At 47.7% G+C, this 11,329-nt stretch overlaps 1 protein-coding gene across 1 annotated transcript; it reads right to left on the bottom strand.

Annotated features, from left to right (window-relative positions):
• Positions 1–1,554: 1,554 nt before the first annotated feature.
• Positions 1,555–4,909, bottom strand: Rpl14 (ribosomal protein L14). Its single transcript, XM_038322864.1, has 6 exons — positions 4,845–4,909; positions 4,240–4,341; positions 3,636–3,730; positions 2,370–2,469; positions 2,233–2,286; positions 1,555–1,883 (listed from the first exon to the last, which is right to left on the bottom strand). The coding sequence occupies exons 1-6, from the start codon at positions 4,845–4,847 to the stop codon at positions 1,596–1,598; spliced, it is 642 nt and encodes a 213-aa protein (XP_038178792.1). The 5' UTR covers positions 4,848–4,909; the 3' UTR covers positions 1,555–1,595.
• Between the last annotated feature and the right edge of the window lie 6,420 nt (positions 4,910–11,329).

The raw sequence follows: 11,329 nt of genomic DNA, 5'->3' as shown, positions 1-11,329 counted from the left end.
CAATAGTAATCAATTTTCATGCCCCCAACTAATCACCACACCTGGGATAACCCTGTTTTTGAAACTGCTGGTTCCCAGGCACTAACCACTCACCCCACCCGCCTTGACCTCACTCAAGATCAAAGCCAGCCCGAGTAGACCTAGGTGCATTATCAACCTGCTGCTTCATAACCCAACACACAACAGCGTGTAAACCAGGGACCCAGGGATGGCTGGAGTACTCTTCTCTGCCTGTGATGCTCAAGGGAGGGGGCTATTTAATCAGTCAGATTTTTTCTACTCAATTCTGTGTGGTGACCTCAGTCAAATATGATGTCTGAGACTGGATGATCATTGTACTAACTTCAACTAATTCCACTTTATCCATGTTTTAATTCCTTTCTCACCATAACCTCTTTAACCTGAAACACCTATACAACCAAGTATGATTCAATGAATGGAGCTGGTCTTTTCTCTAGGCCAACCATCCTGAACAGCTAGCCCAATGTGTACTCCATTGTGCCTGGCCGTCTGGGCACCTTATCTCGTTCCCATCTAGACAATGGCGCTGGCTGCCCTGAAGCAGCCGCTTCTATGACGTGGCCCAGCTCAGTTGCACTTATCACATCCATTCCTTCCCAGGGTCCTGTGCCAGCATCACTTCCTTTTGGGATGCGAAGTCTCACTGTGTAGCCCTGGCTGGCCTCTCAGAGGTCTTCCTGCCTCTGCCTAGTTTATGCCTTTTCTCCCTTTTGGCTTTTTAAGTAGCGTTTCTGCTGGTGGTGATGTACACCTTTATTCCCACAACTACAGAGGAAGGTGGATCTATTGAGGCCAGCCTGGTCTACAGGATGAGTTCCAGGACAGGCGGGGATACACAGAGAAACCCTGTCTCAAAAACAAACCAAACAACAAAATGAAGATGGTTCTACTTTGTAGCCCCAGCTGTCCTAGAACTCACTCTGTATCCTAGGCTGGTCTCAAACTCAGAAATCTGCCTACCTCTGCTTCTTGAATGCTGGGAATTAAAGGTGTGCATCACTACCAGACTCATGCCCCTTTCTTAAAAGATACTTAAGACTGTTCCAAATCACACCATTACTAGGAGCAGCCTGAATTCTACCCTCAATCTGCCCCCTCAGGGAAGGAGCCAGAGCCCTTAGATGCTTACAAAGGCAGAACTGTCCCCTCAGCCCAAGTCATTCCAACTGTATTCCAGTACTCCACAGTGCCTAGGTGAGCAAACCAAAAGTCCCTGTCTGCTGGAAATAATCCTGCAAATGATCTACCCACTTTCCCTAGAAATATACAAGCTTATTTGACAGTCCAAATCCCACCGCACCCCAGGAAGGCACTCCTACCAATCAACCATGGCTCAGCCACTGTGTCTTTACAGAACCTTGTGACCTGTTTATGGAATACACCTATCTGTACAAGGGACAGGCACACTGTTCTGTCGAGGTAACTGTGCATACAGGTTCAGTGACGACAACTGTGTGCTTTTAAGGACAGGGTAGAGAGTAAGAAACTATCTTTTCTAATACCCACTCGGCGACAAGCTGAGTCCACACGAGATTTGCCGACATGTCAAAAAACCTTTATTCCTTTGTACAGCCTCATGCCTTCTTGCCAGCTGCCTTTGAAGAAGGTGCTTTCTGGGCTGGGGTCTTTTGACCCTTCTGACCTTTAGCGGGAGGTGCTGCCTTCTGGCCTGCAGCCTTCTGGCCTGCAGCCTTCTTAGCAGGTCCTGTCGCCTTCTTGGGTGGAACTTTACCCTTAGCAGCAGCTGCTGCAGCAGCCGCAGCTGCAATGGCAGCCTTAGCAACAGGTGCCTTTTTGGGAGAGGCTTTCAGGATAGCTGCTCTCTGTAGTTTCTTGACTTCAGTCTTGATGATTCTGTTCCTCTGAAAACACAAGACAGCATTCAGGGCAGGCAAGCACACAACTTCTTTCGTTATCTAAAAATCAAACTGCTTCTTCCATGCAACTAAACTTTAGTAGGAACACTATTTTACAATCCTTATTGTGTGTACATGATGGAAGGACAATTCTGTGGATCAGTTCTCTCCTTCCATCGGTAATTCTAAGACTTAAGGTCAGGTCATTAGGCCAGCACCCAACCCTGAGTCCCTTCACACACTGAGCTGTCTCACTAGCCCCAACCTAACAATTTAAGGTGCACAAAGCACCATGGACTGGCCACTATACCCTGACACCCTGCACATAACACAAGACGTACACCTGAAAACTCACCATTTTCTTTGCCTTCATGACTTTGAAGCGATCAAAATCTGTCATCTTGGCTTTCTGTTAAAAGAAAACAAAATGATCTCTCCTGTCATCCATCTCCACACCCGGGCCCCCAGAACACAAAGGCTTTATGTCATTACCCTTTCCCTGGCATCAATCTTCTTGGCCCATCTTGTGGCCGCCCATTTCGTATTGATATCTGCCTTCTCCCAAGCTTTTCGTACATACTTCTGTCGGGCACTATGAAAAGCAAGACCATGTTATTAGCTTTGCAGTTACACAGCCAAGGACAGCACCTCCCTCCCATCATATCCAGCTTTGGTTGACTTCACAACACATAGGCATGGTAAACAATGCCCAAAAAAGGTTAATTTCAAAGATTGGTGGAAAAAAAAAATCACCCCTGAACACTTGCTACTTACATACTACATCTGCATCAAGCCACATCTTTTTGTAACTAACCACTGTTTTAATTTTGTACACTAACTTGGCCAAGTTTCTCGTCCACCACAAACTTCATTACTGCTGTGACCCCTCAGGGACTCTACTGCTGCACCCACTACAGTTTAAGGGGACTGTAACTACCTGTCTCCCGAACCACATCAGCTGGATCTACTCTGTGGTGGCACATTACAGAGGATGCTTCAGGAACCAACCACTGCTGACCTGACAACCACACAGCAAGGCAGGACAGTGGTGGCAGCACACTGGAGGCAGTCAGGTGGATCTCAGTGAGTTCAAGGCCAGCCTGGTCTACAAGGCAAGTTTGAGGACAGCCAGGGCTGTTACACAAAGAAACCCTGTCTCAAAGAAAACAAAAAGCCAACCAGTTCTGTCACCTTCATGTCTTATAAGCGGGAAACACGCTTTCGTAGGTTAACTACTTTGTGGACAGCACACACAAGTCCATCAAAATCATAAGGAAGATTTCTGCACTTGAAAGCAGGGCATGGTAGCACACAGAGCTCCATCACCAAGGGTGGACAAGGCAGGATGAATGTGAGTCTGGGCTACATAGCAAGAAACCATGTTAACACCAGAAGCACACAAGTTAAACAAACACAGGCCAACTTGGCTACTGCTCGGTGGTGCTCCCCTGACATGAAGCCACAGGTACAATTCTGTTCTGCCAAAAGCAGTAGTAACACAGCAAAGCGACTCAAGGAGCACGACTTTCTCACTGAATTTATTGTATGAAAATGAAATACAGAGGAAAGGAAGAGACAAAAATATGGGCAACTTCCATGACAAAAATGAGTGGGCGATTTTAAGGAATTAAGGGTCTACTTGCTAACTGTAAATTCCACTTTCTGGGTTGGCTCTGAACCTCCTGTGCTGTCTGTACATTCTCAAGGGGAAATAGACAATGGCACAAAACTGGAAGGCAACTTAGAACCAGGAGTTACCTGTGTGGGAACTTGAGGATGAAGTCAGTGAGCTGCATGCATTTGAAAGGCATGGCCTGTCTCCTCACCCGAGTGCAAGGGCCATCCACCAGAGCCTAGAATACAGAACCAGGATCTCAGACGGCTACCTAAGTCAAGATGGCTGAACATGCTAACTCCTCTCGTCCCTTTCAGGACTAAATGGATACCACTATTCTAATAAGGCCAACATGCGTTCTATGAGCTCAGTGTCCCAGACAGTAGATCAAGTGGCCCAAGCTGGTGGCAAACTCCTAGTTCTACCTCCCAGAGGTAGCCGAGGTAGCCCTAACCTCAGAGCTGGGAACCAACTCCAGAGCCTTGAGCAAACCTACCAACAGCTGTTTCTCCAGCCCCTCTCAACTCCTTTTACATTTACCTCATTTAGACTGACCTGCATTTTGGCCGTGACTAAGGCATCTGCCTAGCTTACTTCGTGAGATAATCCAGGATGAATTCTGTGCTTCGGACCCCGTGACCAGCGGTCTCTCAAAAGTAAAGAACCCCACCCGAGGACCATCCACGGTGTTGCCAAACCCACTGCCATTTTAAATAAAAGCCCGTAAAACACTCCTTACACACGTACCCGGTTCTGATCAATAACATCTACAATCGCGACCAGCTTCCCAGCATGAGGCCCAAAGGAGACGTAGGCCACCCGGCCAACCTCCACGAAGCGCCGGAACACCTAAACAGGGAGAGAAGAGACAGGGGTTGGCTTTAGCTGTTCCGAGTCCGGCAACATAGGGCTCAGGAGCCGCCCGGAGGCCGGAACTGTACTTAGTAACCGGCATTTTTTTCGGCTAAAATGTCCTGTAGCCACTTTCCCTCCATAAAGTCTCCTGGGTTTGCCCTTACCCATCCTTGAAACTCTCCGGCCTCTTACGCTCACTTTGATGTTCGGGAGATGAGCGCACGGATCGAGCCTGACCCACTCCCCGCCGCCGCGCCGCCATCCCCGACCCTCGCGCCCGGCAACTCCCCGCCACTGCGCACGCGTGGCCCAGGCGCCCGGTAGGGCCTTCCACACGACCGTGAGCTGCGCTCCCCAGGGGCTGGATTCCACGCTCCGCCGCCTCCCCGTGCGCGGCCCGGGTCACGCAGAGCCACCCCATGCCGCGGCTCACCCGCCCGGGGCGGAGAGCGAGCGTCACGACGGCCGCGCTCGGAGCCCTGAGCACACACACTCACCATGTCGGCGGCGTTCAGCGAGAAGGAAGAGGGCCCGCCCGGCCGTGCGCATGTGTCGGCGGAAGCGCCGCCCCGACGTCCAGCGTGGCCACCTATTGGTCGAGGGGACACACGCACGTACGTGCGTCTGCGCATGCTCGGTAGGTGAAAGCATGGTGGCGTCTTGGTTCCAGTTACAGCTTCTTGTACACGTGCTGTGAAGTTGGCGTTCCAGTTTCTCTTTTCTTGTTTATTTGGTTTGGTTAGGTTTGAGACAAGTCTGTCAGTTTTGACTCTAGGTAGGTCTCTCGCTCGCAGCAACGCTCCTGCCGTAGTCCCCCGAATGCTGGCATGGCAGGACGGTCACCCCCTGAACACTTGGGGGACAGGAGGGCCACAGGGCCTGTGCTTTCTGTTCAAACTGTTCGCACCCCACCTCACTTTGCTTCTGTATCCGCAGATTTGATGATCAGCCGAATTGGTGTCGCGGGCCCTTAATCCCTGCACTTGGGAGGCACAGGCAGAAACAATTCTAAATTCCAAGCCTGCTTGCTCTTAAAACCGAGTTCCGTGCCAGCCAGGGATACATAGAGTGACCCCGTTTTAAAGGCAAATTTAAGGGACATTGGGAAGAAAAGAGGGACGTGGTTGGGTCCAGAATCCCAAGATGTCGCCATACCCATAGAATAGTCACGTTTCCTTTACAGATCTTAGATTGACTAAGAAGAAATCTCCCCCTCCACCCTTTCACGTTGCTTCTTTTACATTTATTTATTTATGTTTCTGTGAGGGCGTGAGTGCCCCGGGCATATGTGGAGGTCAGTACTCGTGGGAGTAAGTTTTCTCCCTCCACGGCGTAGGTCCCTGGGACTGAACTCAGGTCGTCAAACCTGGCAGCAAGCCCCTTTACCCACTGAGTCATATCACTGACCCGAGTTATATAGTTTTCAAAGACATGAACAAGAGTGGCCATACCAGTACTTTTTCGGATTTTTGTTGTTTGTTGAGACAGGGTTTCTCTATGTAACCCTGGCTGCCCAGGAACTAGGTAGACCAGGCTGACCTTGAACTCAGATCCAGCTGCCTCGTATCCCTGGTGCCGAGATTAAAGGTGTGAGCCACCACGCCCAACCCTTTTTTCCTAATGGCACAAACTGGGAGCTGTAGAGACCCATAAACAAGAGAATAGATAACTTGGTAACCTGTAGCAGCAAAATCTCAGACTTTGGAACAGTATGGCTGAAAGTAACACGGAACCCTAAGTGAAGTAAACAGATAAGAAGGCTAGTTACTGTATTGCTTTATTTTACATAAGATTCACAGCTGGCAAAGCCCTGAGTGTCTGACGTATGAATCGTGGCTCTGGGAGGTGTGTCTCAGTGGATAAAGCCCTTTGCGCTAGGTCAGGAGTTCAGATCTCCTAACACCCATGTAACTATTCTATGGGTATGGTGACCAGCCTCTAAGCCCAGCTCTCAGGAGGCTGAAGCAGTTGGATCCCAGGGCCTCACTGGCCAAAGAACCTGGCCTGCTTGTCCCACAGCAGACTTTGTCTCAAACAATAAGACGGAAGGGAATGAAGGCAGATGCCCAAAGCCACCCACTGGCTTTTGCAGCAATGCACACACAACTGAACATGCATGCAGTTGCACACACGTGGGAACAAGCAAGAAAAAACAGCAAACTAGTGTCAATCTTGTTTTTCTATAGAGCAGGCCACAGTTGCTGCAGGTGGCAGGCTTCTGAGTCTCGCCGTCCCTTCCCCCGTTGGTATGATGCAGGAGTCTTTACTTTGTGCAGCTGTGCCCTTTTTTCTCCAAGTGTGTATTAACTTTAAACATTTTTTTTGAAAAGAAAAATTCTTTTTGTTTCTTTATGAGAGTTCCCTGGCCCTACTGTAACCAGAAAATTGAAGGCAGTTTGGGGGAGGGCTGAGATGGTTTAAAATCCAGTGGTATAGTGAGCATGCTTTGGGAAACACTGGGGAAATCCCTCAGTTTACAGGACTTTTCCATGGATACGAAGCTGGATTATGTCACCCCATTCCCGTCCCTTTGCCTGGAGGACGGACAGTATAACCAGGGTCCCCCCATCATCTCACCCAGACACCCTCCGATGTCCTAATGCTTTGTTTCCTCCTGGAAAGGCCAGAGTGCGTCCGAGTGGATGTCTCAAGACCTTTGCCAAGAAGCATCAGGCTGTTTCAGATTTCTTACAATCTAACCTTCTCTAAGCAAGCCTTGTCTTTGGTCCTCAACCTATGGGTCATGACCCCTTTGGGGTTAAAAGACTCTTTTACAGGGGTGGTCTAAGACCATTGAAAAACACAGATATTTACATTACGATTCATAACAGTAGCAAAATTATAGTTATGAAGTAACAATAAATTTTATGGTTGGGGGTCACCACAGCATGAGGAACTGTATTAAAGGGCCAGAGCATTAGGATGACCCTGGCTTGTGTCGAGACAAAAACAAAACAGCACACCGGGTGCCTTCCTCAGTCCTCTTCACTCTGTGTTTTTTTGAGGCAGAGTCTCTCACTGAACCCAGAGTTTGCCAGTTTCGCTGGGCTGACCACTGAGCCCCAGAAATGCCCTTGTCTCCACCTGCTGGCACCAGCATGACCACTCAGCCCATCAGTCCTAACTTCTCATGTGTGTGAAGGGGAACCAAGTTCAGGCCTTTATGTTCATTAAGCCCTTTATCTAGTTTGTACTAATGTGTGTGTGAGAGGGGTCCCCTTGGAGGCCAGAGAAGGTATCCAGTCCCCTAAGGCGATAGAGGTACAAGTAGCTGTGAGCTGGGCACTGAACTCTAATTCTCTCCAAGAGCAGCAAGGAAGCTCTCAACTTCGGAGTCATCTCCCCAAATGAGCCCCACTTCAGTTTCTTAATTGCTACATGTGTGAGCGTTCTTCTGCATGCCAGTGTCCAAGCACCAAGTACAAACACACTCAGTACCTGCAGAGGCCAGAAGAGGGCATCACATCTCCTGGAACTGGAGTTTAATAGCCGGTTATGAGTTGGCTATGTAGGTAGGTCCTCTACAAGAGCAGCAAGTACTAGAAACCGCCTAGCCTTCTCAGCCCCTCTCAATAAATCCATTATCCCGAGAAGTCTGCCTTTGCTGGAGAGCAAAGAGTGAAGCGGTGCTGTGTGAGAAACCCCAAGCAAACCCTTTCCGTCGGGGCAGGTGCAGAGAGCTGAGATAAAGGATATTCCGGGCAAGAGGGACTGGAAATCCTTGCCACCCTGCAACTCCCTGCACAAGCCCCTCTCCACCCTGGCCCTGTCGTGTCACACCCAGAGGGCAGCGGAGAGGGCGGGATCAGAGAGGCAATCTGGAGGACTGGCAGGGCTTGATTGGGCTAGCTCCAACCAGAGTGTTTCTCGGAAGTTTGTTTGCGTTCTGTTATCTGCTCACAGTGGGTGTTCTGACCCTGCTGTCCAGTGTAGACAGAGCATCTGGTACCTGTATTCTGTTAGGAGAACTAGGTCCTGGGAAGCTCCACTGCCCTCTCTGGCTGTGTGATGTTGGCTAGATTAGCCTCTAGTCCCCTTCCCTCTGTGAAACTTCAAAGCTCTCTGTATACAGGGTGTGGTGGTGCACACTTGCAATCCCAGCTACCTGGGAGGCTAAGGTGGGAGCAGCAAGGCTGGACTGTACCAATGTGCACAGGTCTGAGTTGGAGATCGGGTGTGAATGTGTGCAAAACAGTACCTCAGTGTGAGCAGCAATAGTGATAGAGAGCCAGTGGTGTGTGTGTGTGTGTGTGCGTGTGCATGTGTGTGTCTGGGTGGTAGACATTTGGGGGTATAGCATAGGGTCTGGGTATCTGTAGGAGGAGCACAGATGTAGGGGCCATGAGAGTTAGAATAGCTGGGACAGTGTATGAGTGTGGGATGGGTGTGGCTTTATGAGTGTGTAAACAAAAGCAGGGTTGAGATATCTGTGATGTATATAACACATGTGGAACACAGCTGAGTGAGGGCTTACACACTACAGGTGTGAGAAACAAAGACACATCAAAGGAGACATGACTTTGGCAGGAGAGACACTTAGAGCTGACTTTCTTACCTGTACAACTAAGAACTTGCTATCTGACCATGATCCTGAGCCCTCAAGAGCTTTTTACAGTAAGCACAAAGAATGTTCTGGTTTTATTAGACACATCTTTGTTTTTAAAATCATAAACTGGGAGGCTTCTAGGAGTCAGAGATTAGCAAGTAAAATCAAAATATTTGACTTCTTTTAAGATTTGTTTTGCTTTTATTTAAAAAGATTTTTATTTGCTAACTTTATGTATGTGGCATTTCGTTTGCATGTCTGGCTGTGTACCACATGCATTCGGTGCTGGAGGAAGCTAGAAGAGGGAATCAGGCCCCTGGTACTAGAGACACAGACAGTTGTGAGCTGCCATATTGTTGTGGGGAACTGAACCCAGGTCTACTAGGAGAGTTGATATAGGCACGAATAATTTACATTGATATGGATTTTGCTTTAGTGGTTTAAATTTAAGGTCAATTTTGTTATATGTATATGTATTTGTGATCTTAAGGTATTGTGATTATGTAGTTCATTTAAAATGTAATGTATATAGGTTGTTAATGAATAATCATTGATAATAGTCAAGCTTGTAGTCATGTTAGATTTTCTATATATAGAGAGATATATTTCAGATAGGCATTCTTCATATCTTTCAAAGACTACAAAATATGCCATTTAAATGTTTTAATAACTTAGGATTTTTCATGACAATGAGACACGTCTGCTCCTGGCAGCACCAATCTACTTCAAGAAGATGATGGGCATCGAAGAGGATCCTTATGGAGTTTGATAGCAATTTGCGCAAGAAACTGCTCTTGCCTGGACTGTTGCAGAAACTGGACACAAAGAACCCACAGAGAGAGGACTGCTGAACTTGCCTAAATGTGAGATGATTCTTTGGGGTTCCTGATTCATGAAAGAGTCTGTGAGACATTCTGCAGGACACAGCAGATACTGACTGAACTGCCTTTAAAATTTCCTGCTTCATGGAAAAGTCTGCTGGATACTATGGGCCTGTAGGCCGAAGATGGATGCCCCAACGGTACAAAAGAACTTTGGATGACTGTCCAGGCAGTGAGATGTCTCTGTCATTTCTAGAGTTTTGGAAGTAGCTTACTTCTTGTTCACCTAGGTAATATTATATTCTTCTGGACTCTTTGATGGAGTTGAAAAATAAATAGATAATTATAGTTTTCCTTAGTTATGATAAAAGATAGAGTAGATATATATTGTAACTATAATTCTTGCTTGATAACTGTTTTGTTATATGTAATTTTACTATGTTAAAATGAAAGCCTTTTTTTGTTTAAACAAAAAAGGGGAAATGATGTAGGTGTGTCTTCTATCTATCTGATGATTTCAATGGTCAATTAATAAAAAGAACTGCTTGGCCTAATAGGTTAGAACATAGGTGGGTGGAATAGACAGAACAGGAAGAAGGAAGTGAGGTAGATGGCTCAGACAATTGTCCAGCCTCTCCTCTCTGAGCCAGTCGCCATAAAGCCAGCCACCAGGTCAGACATGCTGAATCCTTCCTGGTAAGGCACCACTTCGTGGTGCTACACAGATTATTAGATATGGGTTAATCAAGATGTGAGGAAGAGGCTAAAACTAATGGGCCAGGCAGTGTTTAAATAAATACAGTTTGTGTGTTGTTATTTCAGGTGTAAAGCTAGCCGTATGGGATCCGGGCGGGACAAAAAGCAGACCTGCCCGCTGCTCCTCACTACAGAGAGTGGCTGGTACTCTCCCCAATGAGCCACCTCTAGGAGAGCGGCCATGAGCCATCTCTCCAGTGCCTGTTTTTACTTCTGCTTTATGCATCTTTGTGAGTTGTGCAAGACCCTGTCTCAAACCTGAAACAAGGGCAGGGGAGATGACTCAGTTGGTCAGTAAAAGACATGCAAGCCAAAAGATCCACGTTCAATACCCAGAACCTGTTACTCAAGAAAAATAAATTCGGGAATCCAGCATGGAGGAGGCAGAGCAGAGCTATGTAATAGGAATCGTCTTCTTTTTAAAGATACCACTGTATCTCCTTAGAAAGGGCCACATGTTTAAATTAACAGATACGTATTGCAAAATAAAAATAAGAGTTTATTCCATATGGTGCCCACAACCAGCCATGCAAAATAGCATTGATGTGTAGCTTGTAGTTACCGGGCTTGCTGAAGCCCTTCTCTTCCCACCTTGGAGGGAAGTATTCCCAAGACTGCCTTTTCTTTCCCCCAAATCAAGTGTGGCAGCTACTCAGGGAGAACTGTAATTGGGGTAAGTAATTGGTCAGAAATTCCAGACTGGGATGTCTTAGGACAGGGTCGCATATACCCATGAGAGCAGTGGGAAAACCGCATGCCATGAGGACAGCAGAAAGGCAGCCCCGGGCAGCAGTGAGACCATACACAAGGATGATGGCACACACTGCGTAGCAGCCCCATGATCAGAGCCCCAAGGGGG

Source organism: Arvicola amphibius, chromosome 3 (assembly GCF_903992535.2).
Source record: "Arvicola amphibius chromosome 3, mArvAmp1.2, whole genome shotgun sequence".
NCBI classification, from domain to species: domain Eukaryota; kingdom Metazoa; phylum Chordata; class Mammalia; order Rodentia; family Cricetidae; genus Arvicola; species Arvicola amphibius.
Note: the sequence above shows the minus strand (reverse complement) of the source record. Positions and strands in the feature narration are given on the sequence as shown.

Coding starts and splice junctions, on each gene's coding strand:
- Rpl14 (XM_038322864.1), bottom strand. Junction 2,470..3,635: donor ATCCTCAAGTTCCCACACAG/GTAACTCCTGGT, acceptor TGCTTTTCATAG/TGCCCGACAGAAGTATGTAC. Junction 2,287..2,369: donor AGATTGATGCCAGGGAAAGG/GTAATGACATAA, acceptor TTCTTTTAACAG/AAAGCCAAGATGACAGATTT.